At 37.5% G+C, this 17,403-nt stretch overlaps 1 protein-coding gene across 1 annotated transcript in view; it reads left to right on the forward strand.

Annotated features, from left to right (window-relative positions):
* Window positions 1-1,281: 1,281 nt before the first annotated feature.
* Window positions 1,282-17,403, forward strand: part of LOC121416402 (N-alpha-acetyltransferase 15, NatA auxiliary subunit-like) — a 30,367-nt gene continuing 14,245 nt past the window's right edge. The window contains exons 1-11 of the mRNA XM_041609945.1: window positions 1,282-1,477; window positions 6,695-6,779; window positions 7,241-7,345; window positions 8,835-8,923; window positions 9,312-9,380; window positions 10,043-10,177; window positions 12,758-12,905; window positions 13,550-13,765; window positions 14,216-14,395; window positions 15,719-15,894; window positions 16,957-17,109. Coding sequence (XP_041465879.1) covers window positions 1,421-1,477; window positions 6,695-6,779; window positions 7,241-7,345; window positions 8,835-8,923; window positions 9,312-9,380; window positions 10,043-10,177; window positions 12,758-12,905; window positions 13,550-13,765; window positions 14,216-14,395; window positions 15,719-15,894; window positions 16,957-17,109 — 1,413 coding nt within the window. The 5' untranslated portion in view covers window positions 1,282-1,420. The remainder of the gene's footprint in view (window positions 1,478-6,694; window positions 6,780-7,240; window positions 7,346-8,834; window positions 8,924-9,311; window positions 9,381-10,042; window positions 10,178-12,757; window positions 12,906-13,549; window positions 13,766-14,215; window positions 14,396-15,718; window positions 15,895-16,956; window positions 17,110-17,403) is intronic.

Consider the following 17,403-nt stretch of genomic DNA (forward strand, 5'->3'; position numbering starts at 1 on the left):
GAGGGGGGGGGGGGGGGTACACCCTTGGGATCGATATACCCATATGTTTGAATAGTTGCAATTTACAGACAATCTTTGACTCCCCGCAAGCTCAGTGTAGTATAATTTTTTTAGTGCATGCATTTAGTATTCGATTTTCATTTCCGCTTTTCATGTCCCTGTCCCCCTTCCCTATATCCTATACTGCTTCTGTCTCTACTTCTTCTCCCCCCCCGCCTTTCTTTCCCTGATTAACATTCGATGGGCGTACTATCTTTTTTTTTTGGGGGGGGTGAAGGGGGTGTACACCATTATAAATGCCCTCAAGAACAAAGGATAATCTTTAGCGTTGACGCCCATGATTTTTACTCATTTATCGATCTAGGGGAAGTGGGGTGACGGGAAGCAGGTCCTTGACCACCAAAAAGCCCAATTTTTTTGGCAAATAATAATAGAGGAAATAGTTTGAGTGGTGATAAATTGATGACGTCCCCCTCCCTATTTCTGTTTGTGACTGACAAAGTGCCCCTCTTGTGAATCCGGTTCTGATAAGGCTTTCGCGAGTCATTTTCATAATTCTATATTTTACTTAGTAGGCCTATTCTGATAGCATTTTTTAGCAAATAATATCATGAATCAAAGGGAAAGAACAACCCTGATGCAAATCGGCGAAGTAAAGTTACCTTAAAAGAAGCAGATAATTGGAGCATTATATTGATGAAACTTGGGAGTTATACCTATACCCATACCATGCACCGGCCCAAGCCCACTCTTTTAACTATTTCGTTTCCTTCCTTCGATCTCTTACCTTTCTCTCTCTCTCTCTCTCTTTATTTTTTAAAAAAATCTCTTCCAATATGGTCGCACTTTTGCAGAAGGCAGTGGAGGATCAAGGGGCTGAGGAGCCCCAGGCAGGCGCCTCGATTTCTGGAGGCGAAAATGTGAAAAAAAAACATGTTTTGCCCTCATTCTGGTGTAAAATGATGTGATTGGAGTGAAGACTTTATTTCTACTTTATCTTGGTTATTTTTTTTTTGCTTGTCACATTATGGAAGAAAAAGTGGGCCGCTATCATGCCCCGGGCCCATACTGGATGTATCCGCCGCTGGGCGCTGGCAGAAAGTGCCAAGAACTCATGATAATAGTATGGCCAGCAGCGTTAGATTCTATTGTAACTGAATCATTCTTTCACAATATGGAAAAATCCCCCCCAATCTTTCCCAGAAAAAAATATTTCTGACCAAATTTGGAATAAAATAAAAATAGCTCGAGATCAATCTGCAGCGCAGCGCGCATGCGCAGCTCACACTTGACGGCCATTTTTGTACAGAAATCATCGTGCGTACCACGAGGTGCGATTGGTACTAAAACACTTCTGAAGCGTCCTAAATATCGTTTAATTTAGGTGGACTTGTAGTTCAAATGTGAAACGATTGAAACCATGCCTTCTTCGAATCCTCTTCCTCCCAAGGAGAATGCGCTCTTTAAGAGAATACTGGTGAGACGACTCTGTTTTAGGGGCCTTCTTCGTTAACAATTTATTTCATTTGGGGTCGCGGTCGTGGTTCCGCACCGGGTACTCCCCCGCCGAGCCCCTGAGGCCGACGGCGGTGAGAGAGATAGGTGGTGCCTCTCTCTGCTCCGCTCGCAGCAGCTCCCGGCACCCGGCCCCAACAAACAACAGTGAAAACCAAGTAGAATATCAAAATTTCAAGGGTCTTGGTGTTATCGTTAGGAATGAATGATTAATTAACGGTCTTAATTACAAGGTTGTAGAATCTAGTGAATTATCTCTGAATTCTAGATTGAATTTTTTGAAATTGAAGTTTGAACTTCACGAAAAGTGTCACGAAGTGCTTCATGATGTTCATGACATCAGAGTCAGACACGTTTGTCATGCCTGGCTGCCTTTTAACTTATGTTTGCAGACCAAATGCAGTGTGCAACCTTTCACTGTGTGTCATGTGTGTATACTATGATGAAATATTGTGTAGCGATAGTCAAGACTGAAGGGGGGAGGCACTCACAGTCACACATTGTACGAGGTTAGTATGGTGACACTACCACATATCGACCACCTCTTTTGAAACCGACCACCTTGCGCGCGTTAAAATTATTGCGTATTACAAACTATACGCGCGGGAGAGTAGGCGCAGTGTCCATAGAAACGGTAAGAATCGATTTTACGAGAAAAAAAGAAGCAACATAAAGTAGAAATTTAGTAGAATTAATCAAAATTGTATTGACCAAACCCAAACGCCGCTGAAAAACCAAGAAATCCGATGGAAACGGCTTTAGAACAAATATCCGTCGTCAATCGTCGAATCATGCGCCGGAGCTCGCAGTGGAAGTGGTGAGGCGATCATTTAGCATGTTTACGTCATAGAACTGATTTGAAAGAGTAAAAATATTTCGCCACCGCGACAAGAATCGGCCGTAAACTTAGTGTATCGCAGGTGGTCGGTTTAAAAAGACGGGTGCAAATGGGCAGATGTAAAATCGTCGCATTCGTTGTTCGTCTATATATACGCGGATTGAATCGGAGTCGCCGAGCGAAACAGGAATCTGATCTGCTCAATTTTCTGCACAAATGAGACGAAAACTGGGTAAAATTGATGAATATTTTCGAAGATACGATGCTTAGAAGATTAGGTGGTCGATAAGGGGTAGTTCCAACCATACCTGTATATACTAACCTCGTACAATACATAGACCGTGTTTGACCCTGGATTTCGAAGTAGTCGGCAAACAAACATCGCTTCATTGCTGAAGTAATATTTGCTGAAACTCCTCGCTACGCACCGGGGCTCTTGCCGGTAAGTAGCAATACATTAAATAGGCCTATGAAAAAATTATAAAACTATAATAATCATTAAAAAAAGCAAATTTCGCTTACCTCGGCCTCGAAAGTGACTTCGCTTTCTCTTGTACGGAAATACAAGGAAGCCCGTTGGTGGCGCTAATAATTTCACAACCTTGATTCAGCTCCTCGGTAATTTTATAACTATCTAAATTCTTTGAATGCGCAATCCTTATGATTAATTTACTAATTATGGGCAACAATGAATGAAAAAACTTTAAAAGTTTTTTGATCTGATTCATGAAACTTGGACACAATAGTAATCAAGTATCACTGAATATCCTGTGCAAGTTTCAGGTCACATGATCATTGTCAAAGGTCATTTAGGGTCAATGAACTTTGGCCGAATTGGGGGTATTTGTTGAATTACCATCATAACTTTAAAAGTATGTTGGTCTAGTTCATAAAACTTGGACATAAGAGTAATCAAGTATCACTGAACATTCTGTGCGCATTTTAGGTCACATGACCAAGGTCAAAGGTCAATGAACTTTGGCAATGGGGGTATCTGTTGAATTAACATCATAACTTTGCAAGTTATTGATCTGACCCTGAAACTTGGACATAAGAGTAATCAAGTATCACTGAATATCCTGTGCAAGTTTCAGGTCACATGATCAAGGTCAAAGGTCATGTGAGGTCAATGAACTTTGGCCACATTGGGGGTATTTGTTGAATTACCATCCTATCTCTGTAAAGTGTATTGGTCTAGTTCATAAAACGTGGAAATAAGAGTAACCAAGTATCACTGAACATCTTGTGCGAGTTATAGTAGTTTTCAAAGTCAGCACTGCTGCTATGTTGAATCGCGTGATGCAGGTGAGACGGCCAGAGGCATTCCACTTGTTACTCTCTAGAAGCCTCCTGGCTAACCCCCAGTATTAAAATAGAATAATCCTCCTTGGATAGGTCCATGCTCTACATGTAGATCTACATATGTAATGTATGCTTTGATCTATAATGTCATAATTATGAACGTGACGTGAGTGTGCCAAGATTGAGAATCTCACATTATTGAGAAACAATTTTCTTGAACAAAGCCTTTGTTACCTTTTCCTTGGTCATTATCTCAATTTCACAGTCATAAGTCTTAGATTTCGATGAGAAAGCAAAGGCTGCATCTTTAGGTTGTCACATGAAATGTTAATTATCAAAATGAGTCAGACTTTTGAATATATAAACATTCTGCAAGTTTTAAAATGATTTTGGAAATATAACTTTTTTTTGAAAAGCTAGCCCCAAAAGTTTTAGGAATGGTGAGAATAAAATCATTGGTTACATCGCCATCTTGCCTATTGTCATGGAAAAAAAATGTTGGGCACATCATCAGCCAGGTATTAGAAACCGTGCAGTGTTTTGATAGTATACAGGCTACACAGCTGAGCAATCGGCACATTTACTTTGTGCAACTTTAAATGACAGAAAAAAGCCAAGATGGAGGTGTGAACACTGACAAATTCTTCGTACAGTTCCCACAGAAACTTGATCTAGCATTTTGAGAAGAAAAGTCAGATTTCCTCAATTTTGACAAAATGATAAATATAAAAATTGTATTTTTACCCTTAGTCCGGAGTCTCCTGGAGAGTAAGAATCTTTTGCTAACCTGACTACGTGATTTTACTCTCCAAAGCATGAAGCACTATAAATAGCGTTGTGCACACTACATTTCCAGTTGCATTCGAGATCCCTAATAAACATCCTCTGAAATATAACTTTCATGTGGCTGATATCTGTAAAAGCACACTTGAATTTCTATTCAGGCTCATACAGTTTGTGCAACACTTTGATTATTCATGTGTTCATGGCATTTCATGTAATTTCATTCTTGATTTTAATAAAAAAAAGAACTATATGGTCATGCGTCATGAGCTCGCCCCCCCAAAAGGGTGGTGCTGTTACACATTTTGGCTTCGTGCTATAGTAATTCTTAATTATTTTCAAAACCATAGAGGCTATTCCAACAAATTTAGTATCATTTTAAAGCTGAATTAATAAGGCAATAGCCTGGAAAGTTTCATTGCTGTAGACTTTATAGAACTTGAGTTATAGCTCTCAAAAGTCAGGACATCAGAGGTGATGAGGGGTGGTGCCGGAAGCGGCGCACCCGGAAGCGGCGCCGCCTGTACAAAGTCAATGGGAAAATGCAATTTTTGGTGCAATTTTTGGGAAAACATCAATATTTTTGTCAAAACTTGGCCTAAACCTACAAACTTGGTATCAAATTAAAGCTAACATACTCTACTTTACTGTCTAATGATTGAAAAGTAGGTTTGGCCATGTCATAGACCTGTGTGATAAGGTTGAAACATAAAAATCTGATAAATTTGCAATGTCTTAATTTTGACATTTCTTCCAGATTGACACATATTTGAATGACAGTTATTGTTAGCACAAAACTTGCATCAATTACAATTCTGATTGGATGAAAATACTGCTCAGTATTAAGGCAAATCATCCAAATTATTAACTGACAAAGGTCAATGACCTTCAAACATCCAAAAAATGTGTTACGAATTTTAGAAGGTTTAGCATTATTTTCTTAAAAGCACCAAGTTTGGACATCTTCACTGATGTCTTATTACACATTCATGTATACATATTTCACTAAATACACACACTGACATTGAACAAAGAGTATCTGTGTGAAATGGTCAAATGGACATAACCTACCTCAAATTCTATCATACCAAAGGACTGCATACTATATTTTGGCTTTGAACTCATCAAAACCCACCATGGCTTTAAACTATCAAACGCAGACTATGTGGATATAATGTGTGCAATTGCACTTTAGAAACTTCTTTCATGAAGCTGCAGTAGTCATATAAATTTATGTATGTTTGTACATACATGTACAGCATCTGCAAACTTGTTTCAGTCTTTACTGCTGAACCTACATTGTATAGACATTGTCTCTTGCATGTCATCATCACTTGGCAGATCATTGTAATAAGAGCCTCGGTAAGCAAATTGTGTAACTTACATTTCAATTGTTACTTTTCCTTTGAATTGTTTATGTACCTACATGTACCATCAATTCCTTTTAAAATGTTAATAACTTATAAATTCTGATGTACAAGGCAAAGAAAACCAAACAAATGATGGTATTGCAAGCATTATAACACCTGATATATAGTATACGATTCCTGAAACGCATGATTTTTTTTGGCTAAAGTCGGGGTCAATTTTCAGATCATTAATTGAACATGAACCCTACACAATTATATATGGTTAGAAAGGTCTGAATGTGTTTTGTCATAATAAAGCATTATTTTTGTCATAGGGGGACTACACAAAATTTTATGACAAAAACCATGAGATTAATAAAAATATCAGAATTTCCCTATTCAAGTCCATGTCAAACTGTTGCCTTACACCTAATGCCATTTTTGAGTGCAGATTTGGATTCCTTGTGCAATTTCCTTTCAGAAAATGTATACTTTTGCTATCATAGGGTGTATACTTTGTCAGATAAATGTTTTTTAAATTGAAAGTGTGTCGCGAAAGCAAAAATCACCATGTAACGCAAAAGGGGGCGACCTCATGACGCATGACCATATATAGTACAGCTCCCAGTGCCAAGGCTGCAGTTGTAATGTATATCGACTGCAGAGATGACCTTTGTATTAAGTTGTTTTGACATAATATATCGGCCTACATGATCATTTATGAATAAAGACACTACAGGGAAAAGACTGGACAGCAAAGTTGTATACAGGTACGTCAGTTTCATTGGAAAATAATCATCAGATGTCATGACTTTGTGTGAAATAAGTTTGACAATTGAGTGTGTAGATTCCTTTCATGTCATTGCAAGTACCATCTACTAATTTCAGCCCTCTTTTTAAAAAACAGAAATGCTATGAACAGAAGCAGTACAAGAATGGACTCAAGTTTTCCAAGCAAATTCTGTCCAATGCAAAGTTTGCCGAACACGGAGGTTAGTTCATGGAGGTGGTTCCATCATGTGTGCAAAAAATCTATGGGCCCTACTTAATGTCAAAGTCTTTTCTATGACCATGATTCATATTGTGTATGATATTCTTGTAAAGAGATCACCTTTGATTTTATTATTAGCAGGCATCTCATTATTTAGTACCTGGCTATTATAAAAATTTCCATAATTTATAGGCCTAAACAATGATTTCCCAATCTGTTCTGCAGTCTCCATAATTTATAGTGGATGGTAATTGATTATGAATTGTTAAAATCCCATTGTTATTACTGATGTCACAGAATTTGTTGTTTTATATTGTGATATCTTGTAGAAGTAAAGAATATTATGCAATCATTACAATGTACTTCTGGAAAATGGAAATAATAGAATACTACACCTGTGTTATCAAAATCCTTGATAAACCATTGTACATGTACATGAAGGTTATTTCTGACTTTTTTTAGAAACCCTGTCAATGAAAGGCCTCATTCTGAATTGCTTAGGCAAGAAAGAAGAAGCTCTAGAGCTGGTGAAGAGAGGCCTTCGGAATGATCTCAGGAGTCATGTCTGTATCCTTTGAAATATGCAGTGCAATGTTCTCACAGAGAGTTGTAGTGGATTCATATTTAAAGGTCAAGTCCACCTCAGAAAAAAGTTGATTTGAATCAGAGAAAAATCAGACAAGCACAATGCTAAAAATTTCATCAAAATCAGATGTAAAATAAGAAAGTTATGACATTTCAAAGGTTCGCTTATTTTTAACAAAATACATGTAGTTATATGAACGAGCCAGTTACATCCAAATAAGAGAGTCGATGATGTCACTCACTATTTTGTTTTTTATTGTTTGAATTATACAATATTTCAATTTTTACGAATTTGATGATTAGGACCTCCTTGCCTGAAGCACAAAATGTTAAAAATAATGGAATTCCATGTGTTCAGGGAGGAATGAAACTTCATTTCACATGACAATGAGAAAATAAAATTTTTCATATAATAAAATACAAAAGAAATAGTGAGTGAGCGATGTCATCAGTCCCTCATTTGCATACCGACCACGGTGTGCATATAACTGTTTTGTGAAATGAAGTGAAACTTTAAAATGCCACAACTTTCTTATTTTACATCAGATTTTGATGAAATTTTCAGTGTTATGCTTGTTGAATTTTTCTCTTTTTATTCAAATTAAGTTTTTGTTGGGGTGGACTTGTCCTTTAAACTCAACTGAGATTGACCTCAAATTGTGTGATTAGGAGCTAGATTAATATCGGTTTGAGATTGTTTTAAATCTGTCACAATTCAGTAAAGTAGGTAAAACCCTTGATTAGGTTGGAATGATTTTTGTATGAAGTTCTGTATAGTTTTGTACAGCAATGCAAATTATAACAAACAGTATTAACCAATTGGATCTGTGTTTTGAAATCATTAACACTTGACCTGTCATTGATCTTATCTCTGCAAGTTTAGAGATCAGATAGATTTGCTTACATTAGTTTGAAAGAAGATCAACAGTGGTCAGTTCACCCATGCTTTAAATCAAACAGGCATAATACTATTTTGTTTCAAAATTAGATTAAAGGCAAGAAACAAAATATTCAGTTCTTTGATGTAACTTAAGTCTTAACAGTTATGTGCGACAAAGGGGATATGCAAAAGCTGATGATGTTCCACACCATTTCTTTTGTAATTTATTGTATGAAACATAATATTTGTCTATGACTTTATGGTAAATTAGCTTTTGATAGTTCCCATTGAATTTACGAGAAAGGCTACTTTTCATGAATACACATTCTATAGGAATCAAACCATGTTTTTAATTATTGAAGGGGGAAAAAATTTATCCAGATATCAAATGACATAGTTGGTTCCTTTGTTTACAAGCTATCTCCATTGCACATTTAAGCATATGCAATATGAATTTCACAACATGTTTCAATGTCATTTTCAGTGTTGTTGGGGGTGATCTTTCCCTCTGAGTATCGTAACATAAAGTTTTATTGCTATAAATGTTTGTGAATAATTATAGTTCATTTTCCTTAGTGCACGTTGTGTCAGGCTGGCATGTATTTGGTTTAATACAGCGAGCAGAGAGGAAATATGATGAGGCTATCAAAGCCTATAGAAATGCACTGAAATGGGACAAGGTAAGTAGCAGTTTATGGGGAATTAAAGATTTTTTCATGAATTGTATTTTCCTGGTGTAATTTTGGGCCAACCTTGTTAAAAGGCTTATTCAGAGGATGGGATAATGTTATCTTGTTACTCATTCTCAAGGTGGGACAGGAGTTATGAAAGCTGGAGAGAAGGTGAATGTATGTTGCTCATAAGAGATTGTTCAGGGGAGTGTTTGATTTTTTTTCAATTATTTTCATTTTAGGACCTATGAACATGTTCCAGTGATACATTAAGTTGCGCATACTGTGCGTAAATTTGGTACTTAGTTTTATGAAATACCCGCCAACTCTGGCAACCAAGAAGTCAAATTGCTTGTGCCCAAAGTACTATTTTACTGTTGTATTTGTGTATTTACAGGAGAATCTCCAGATCCTACGGGACTTATCATTGCTTCAGATTCAAATGAGAGATTTAGAAGGATACAAGGTAAGAACTATGTTAGTTTGACTTTCCACATGTAATTGATTGCTAATGATACACAAGTGCATTCTGTTCTGCACATATTGATTATTATTGGTCATGCAGTCATGGCAGGATATAATTTCCCTGATATCCTATTGCTATTTGCTCCACATTTTTCAAAGACTGCTACACGAAGAGTCTTGTGTAGCAGATATTACAGGGGAATGTACAGATTTTAGCTGAGAGTAGGGCTGAGTCAAATTGTTTAAACATTGTTCAACCCACTGTTAATAATGTTTTCCTTTGTTTGCAATTGTTTGATCGTATAGATTAAAAAAAAAATCTTCCTAAAAATTTGCTGAAATCTCACATTTGATATCTTTACATCCATTAAATGCTCATCATATTTCCATCATTACATCCATGAAATGCTCATCATAATTCCATGCATGGGTTGAGAGCAATTTTAATTTGAGGGATAAACAATCTGAAGGAGAAAATTATTCTGAAGAGAGCGATAGGAAATCGGTTTAGACCCTTCAAGCATAACTTTCCTGTTTCAATTGATTTTGATGTATTTTTATTATTTTTTTCTTATTTAAATTCTATTTGGCATCTAAATTCATGTTTTATATGACAACTGCTATATTGATCAAATTGATATGATTGATCTTAACCATGTACAGGAGACAAGATATCAGTTGCTTCATTTGCGACCAGCTCAAAGAGCATCCTGGATTGGATACGCTATGGCCTTTCATCTCTTGAAAGAGTATGACACCTCGCTCAATGTTCTAGAAGAATTCAGAAAAACACAACAGGTGAGTAAATAGTGAATTTTCGCATTTCGCAATTTACGCAGACGCTTTCTATAATGCAGAAAATCTTATGTCAAAACCCTTCAATGACGAAATAGCCTTCGTCAAAAATTACTGAATCAAAATAGCAATGTTGTCCTGAAGCCTGTTGCATAAAACTTTTTACCTGAGAAAACTCTGGTAAAAACTGAAAACTAAGGTTAGTCTGATTTCCGCCATTGACTTTAGCACAGGGCAAAAACTCCGGTAAAAACAACCTGAGTTTTCTCAGGCAACAAGTTTTATGCAACGGGCCCTTGGACTCTTGACAAATGACAGTTGCAGTTTTTTGTCCGGTCTTTGGACGATCAGTTGTCCTGATCCACGAAACTTTGACAAACCCCCTGAGCTTTCCATTGTGATTTGACTTGCATATGTAAAAGGATTGGTGTGTCTGCATAGTAATTGTGAAAACTCTGTATAGATATTGACCGACTATTGAGTGTAATATGACACATTCATTGAAGTACAGGTATGTCCATGTGGTCTGGCAGTTAGGTCTTTAGCCTGGTTGAGATCAGTTTGCAAGCATAAAGAATTACAGATCTTGAGCTAGCTAACATTCCCTCAAGATTGGACTTGGCAAAAATATCCCAAGGGTGCTTCATAAACCTGTTGATAAAGTCCTGAGAATTATTGTATCCCCGAACAGAGTTCGGAGGATACTATGGATTTGGCTTCGTCGCACCGTGTCCGCAGAGATTTCCTTGTGAGCGATCTCTCAGCTGCATTTTTTCTCCGATCGTCGTCAAATTTGGCATGAAGGTTGAGTACGGTAAAGCGATGGTATGGTATGGTATATAGGTCACATGGTAAGGTCAAAGGTCATTTTCAGGTCAACATTAAAGTTTACATGTAAGACTCTCTTATGACACCTAACTGTGCAATTGTAAGTCACTTTTCAACCAAACTTGGATAATAGATGGACTTGGGGAACCTGGTTATTATGCTGCAGTCGGAGGTCACATGGTAAGGTCAAAGGTCATTTTCAGGTCAACGTCAAAGTTTACATGCAAGACTCTCTTATGACACCTAACTCTGCAACCGTAAGTCACATTTCAACCAAACTTGGATGGTAGATTGATGTGGGGTACCTGCATGTTATGCTGCAGTCAGATGTCACATGCTTAGGTCAAAGGTCATTTTCAGGTCAACGTTGAAGTTAACATGCAAGAATCTTTCTCAGTCACTTTTCAACCATACTTGGATGGTAGATGGACTTGGGGACTTGCATGCTAGGGTCATTGTCGCCATGATAATTGTATTTTTTTGTCGAATTTCTGTGTGAGCTCTATATATCGCAATGACGGATGACGCGGTGGGTTTTGGGGATACATGTGTTCGGCTGTGCGACCCGCCGAGCATCTCTAGTTTGTAAAGTTCTTGACCCTAATTTAAATGTATTTAATTTAAACCAACAAAAACTACCAATAATCATACATTTTTTAATTTTGGGTTGAAAACACAATTTGGATTGACTTTGGATACGTAATCACATTTTTGAGCAATTTTGGGTCTGACATGCATGCATTTACAAAATGTTGCTTAATTTCGGAACTTCGTACCCGGGCGCTGAAAATGTGGTCTCAAAGATGCGCAATACTTGAAAGTAAAAACTCACCGAGTGGCGCAATCGAAAAATTTGTTGCAGGGGCATAGTGACAAAATTTGTCAAGGGGGTAGTCAAATTGCATCCCCTTTTACGTAAGGTTTAATAAACATCAGATGGGAGTTTCATACAGCTGTTCTTAAGTTATTAGTGACTGTACGAAAGACTTGTAATTGTTTCTTGTGGCGATACACACCTGGTTTGTGTTTCATATAGCTGTTCGTAAGATACAAATGACTTTACATATGACTGGTGATCCTTTCTTGTGCTATGTGATATCCTATGTAATTGATTTATGACCTAAGAACATGTTCCAGTCATGTGTAAAGTTGTGCGTAACTTTACAAACAGCTTTATGAAACACTCACCAGATTTCCATCGATCGGTGTTGATATTGTTCCTCAGGAAGGATCACCAGTCGTTTGTAAAGTTGCTGGTAACTAATGAACAGCTAGAATAAACACCCACCATGAGTATGAAGTACTGAAGTGTGAGCTTAAGATCTTTCCTTAGATCTTTGGTGTTTTTACTATGTTTTAGATTATTTCTTTTGAATTGTATTGTGGCAAATGAAGCAACTGGGTGTTGTGCTGTGATTTTGTAATCCAAGTTACTCAAGTTAAATTACAAATTGATGCAGATATTTGTGCCCAGATCACATATTTCAAATTTGGACGATAAAGACCTGTCCAGACATGAATAATTGTATCTGATTGAAACACAAAATCTCAATTATACACATGGTATGTTTTTTTTAATACTAAAATGTATGCTTAGAATTTTGCTATAATCTGCTAATTTTGCCAACAATATTATGGAAACTGCTTGGCCTAATTTGCAAGATGAGAGTTGAGAAAGAGGGATCGGACCCCCATGTACCCTAACTTGACATAACTGATTAGGGTTCGACAATGTAATCTTTCCTCCTCCTGCAGGTGAAATCGTATGACTATGAACATAGTGAGTTTCTTCTCTATATGAATCAAGTTATGAGAGAAGCTGGTATGCACGAAGAAGCACTGAATCATCTCATTCAATACCAACAACAAATATGTGATCAAGTCTGTCTGCAAGAAACTAAAGGTAATGACTTGAAGATTGTATTATCTTGTTTGCAACAGGGGCCTGGGAGACCCTACCTGGGTATAGGTTGAATTAAACAACACAGTACTTCATTATTTATTTAGGCAAATGGAACTCTTATTGTGTTTATGTACTTGCTGCTAATTGAATACAAATGCATGATGGTGTCACCAATGGGCAATTTTTTCCAGCCATTTCAAGATCAAATTTGCTTGTATAAGCTGTGATGTTAATTCAGGATCCACGATGTGAATTCAATTTTATTCCGGCTGACAAAAGTCGTTGAATAACCAAATTGTCATCTACCAGCCTCCCTGTTTAAAGACTTCAGTGTGTATTTTACTTAAGAAATTACAAAAATGGAAGACACTGACACACTGAAAGTGGGTACCGTATGTGTAGATTATTTTGGGCTTATTGTACTCTTTGTATTAATGTTTTCGGTAGGGTAAGTGTGTAGTATTGGGCCAAACTCCAAAGTAGTTCCTTTGTCATTGTAAAGATGCGAAGAATGATGACTGGAAGTATTAACTCTTGATCATAATTTAATTTCAACTATCTAGCCAAGAATTATCTTGAGCATAGGTGTTAAATGTAAGGACATAGACTGATAATTCTGTCAAATTTCTGCACGTTTCATTTAGCGGATCTGCTGTTAAAGCTTGGCAAAGCAGACGAAGCAAGGCAGATCTTTGAGCACCTCCTGGAGAGGAATCCTGAGAATTGGGCATACTATGAAGGCCTTGAGAGAAGTACCAATGCAACTACCGAGGCTGAGAGATTAGCCATCTATACTACTTACATGGGCAAATATCCAAGGGCAGCAGCACCCAAGAGATTGCCTCTCAAGTTTGTGACAGGTAGTGCATCATTTTCCTACCCTCGCCTGTGGAATTGAATATTCATTTTTTTGGGGGGGGCAGGGGCCGCGGAACGATTTTCAAAGTGGGGGGCCGACCATGCTAAAAAATCACAAATATGGTCAATTTTACGTTTTTGTACACGGTTTTGGAAAAAAGAGGGGGGCTCAAGCCCCCCCGGTTCCGCGGCCCCTGGGGGGTGTGGGCTGCTATTTCCATTCTTAGTTTTGTATAGCAGGAAAAAAAGCCTAGCCTGATTAAGGTTAAAGAGTAATTTGTAAAGGTCTAATTTTTTGCAAGTGCACTTGGCTATCATGTTTTGTTACATTGGAGGGGGGGGTGTCTGTAATTATAACCCAGTAGATAGTAAATTCTTTGGTAGATATGCTCGCCTTGCTGGTGGCATTGCTGATTTATTTCTGTCTGATATTATAAATCTCTATTATAAAGGTGAAGAGTTTGACAAGATGCTAGATGAATACTTGAGGAAAATGTTCAGGAAAGGGGTTCCTCCTGCCTTCACCAGTCTACGAGGACTCTACAAGGAGCCTGCTAAGGTCGCTGCAATAGAAAGGATGGTCCTAGGCTACAGGGAATGCCTAGACTCCATTGGAAGGTTTAGTAAAGAAGGTCAGTGCCCTGAACAAACCTGGTGATGATGCAGGTGGTGATGGTTGTGGTGAAGGTGATGACGTTGATCATCACTTTGATGATGACGGTGACTATGAAAAAAAATGAAATAATATGTGGGAAGGATTGTGAATGATGTAGTGGAGTTTATTAATTTGCTGATGGTTGTGGATGTAGGTTTGATGGTGATGATGATAAGGCAAAAAAATATCTTGTTGACTCGGCGTAACAGGCCAACGGAAATTTGGGTTGGTAGGGCGGATTTTTTATTTTTTTTTTGTTTTTTGTCGTCGCTTATATTTGCATATGTGAAAGTAGTAATTAATACACATACATACAGTTGCGTAGATAGGTCCTCAGACCTTGGGGATGATCTGATGAGAAGGATAGACCACGGTATGTTTTGCCCGTGAACTGGACGCCATATACAGCCATCTTGGATTGTCCATGCAGTTCTGCCAAGTGAGCAGTATCGGCGTAATGCCCGCCCAGCCCACTGCACTTCGCGTGCGAAAGGTGGCCAATACACAGTACAGTGTGGTGATGCACAGAACATACAAAAGCAAAGAATATCTGGTTTTTTTTCTGCACTGCGATATCAATATTTATGCAATCGATCGCAGTCAATATCAGATAATTTTTTTTTCAAAAGCGTGAGGTTGGCAATATATTTAGGGCTGGACGGGTAACGCCAAGTAAACAATTTTTGTCTCGCCCACCAGAGGTGAAGGCGAGACTTAGGGATCCAAATGTCCTCCGTCGTCCGTCCGTCACAAATCCTATGACACCTAACTCCGCAACCGTAAGTTGCTTTTCAACCAAACTTCTATGGTAGATGGACTTGGGTGACCTGCATGTTATGCTGCAGTCAGAGGTCACATGGTAAGGTCAAAGGCCATCTTCAGGTCAACATTAAAGTTAACGTGCAAGGCTTTTATGACAAGTGTTATTCCATCCAAGTCATTTCACAATGAAGTTTTGATACAATTCTGTTGCGTGCCCTCGCAAATCGCAATATTTCTGGTCATTTTCATAAGTGCGCGAGACACAAAATCGCTTTGCCTTGTTTTATTTTTTTTTGCCTAATGGTGAAGATGATGGTGATAACATTGACCATGACATTGCCATTGGTGGTAATGGCACTAGTGGTAATGGCACTAGTGGTGATGACTTCAAATTTATAACGAACAATATTGATGATGTGGAAGAGGTTCATCGTGGTGATGAAGTACAAAAAAAAAAACACGAACAATATGTTTAGCATCATGAATTTTAATGCCATAATATCTTCATTTTATATTTGCTTTCACTTCACTGCCGCAGACCCTACAGAAGGAGATTGTGAACCACCGACAGTACTTCTATGGACATTATACTTTCTTGCTCAGCACTATGATCACTTAGGCAACTTGGAGAAGGCTTTTGAATTCATTAACAGGGCCATTGAACACACCCCAACTCTCATAGAACTCTTCATTGCCAAAGCTAAAATCTACAAGGTGAGCTGTGCCGTAGAATAATTCTCAAGGTTATAGCTATGGATCTAATGCCCACCTCACACTACACGATCTGACTACAATACAATTTTTTATTGAATTGAATAAGACTTTTCCAAGAAGTGAATTCATTCCATTTGAAGTTCAGCATAATGGTAGGAATTCTGCTTTGACTTCAAGTTGCATCTGACGATGACATCATTATTGGAATTCAAATCAACTTTATTTCTACAGGGAGTTTCCAATTAGTCTGGAATTATAATTTCAGTATTCATACGACAATTCAGAACTGAGATCTTGGGATTTTAAAGATTGGAATCTTCATGTCAAATGCTCTTACAATATCATTTTAAATTGGATCACAAGGGATAGTGTAGTGTGCGCCTGGCTCTAGATGACTGTTTCTGGTCCTGTCTGTTACAACACGGGAGCAAAGATTGTGCCACCACTCACCAAATGTTGGCGTCAATGCTTCCACAACCTCCCCATTGAGGATGGGTGCCGGAGAAGCAGAGATTTCCAATAAATTTGTGTATAAGTGTAATGAGTAACAATGAATTCTAAAATATGGGAAGTGGTGCTCCAAACCCCAAATAGAGATGTTGGTGACGTGATAAGTTTAGACATTACCTTTAACAGCGTCTTGTAAGATTTTATAGGGTAATGATCATTGAAGTATAATGAAATGAACAAAATTGCAAAATCATATTTTTTTACAAGCAGACATATCTTGAACATATTTTAATGAAATATTGATGCCAAATAAATAGAAATGTCAAAGTATTCGCTTTATAACGATACAACTAACTTTCTTTAGTAAATAAAGGCTTTTTATAGGAGAAATTATAGTATGTAAACAAATTTCAGCATTTTGGCATGCTCGATCTGTAATGAAAATCATAAGTCAATTTTCATTACAGATCGAGCATGCGATCTTAAACACATAGGAGTAATGCCAAAAATTTGTTTACAAATAGCTTTCTTTATTCCTCTATTACTTTTATTGTTTCCCTCCTCAGTCTACTACCATTCCAGCTCTTACAGTTTATTTGTTGTTTTTTCTAGCATGCAAGGGATGCCAAGAAGGCTGTAGAATGTCTTGATGAAGCCCAGTCCTTGGACACGGCAGATCGCTATGTTAATTACAAATGTGCTAAGTATATGCTGAGAGCTAACATGATCAAGCAAGCAGAGGACATGTGTAGCAAATTTACACGAGTAAGTCGATTGAAATCATAGGGCATCGCCAATATTTACACAAAGGGATGCCACTTTTAAGATGAAAGTCTCAATTCAGACTGTTCTTCATATTTTCAGCCATAAAAAAAATCCTTTTTTCATGTAGGAAAGTGGTTGTTTATGATTTTCAGATTTGTTTTTTTTTTTAAATAGAATTTTAGTGGCATCCCTGAATAGTTCTTATTACATTCTTACTTGTTCCTTGAATATTGTATGTTGTAAAGATCAAACAGGGTTTTCAACATTTCTTCAGTAATGATTTATAATGATAAG

The sequence above is a fragment of the Lytechinus variegatus genome, chromosome 1, assembly GCF_018143015.1.
Source record: "Lytechinus variegatus isolate NC3 chromosome 1, Lvar_3.0, whole genome shotgun sequence".
Classification (NCBI taxonomy): domain Eukaryota; kingdom Metazoa; phylum Echinodermata; class Echinoidea; order Temnopleuroida; family Toxopneustidae; genus Lytechinus; species Lytechinus variegatus.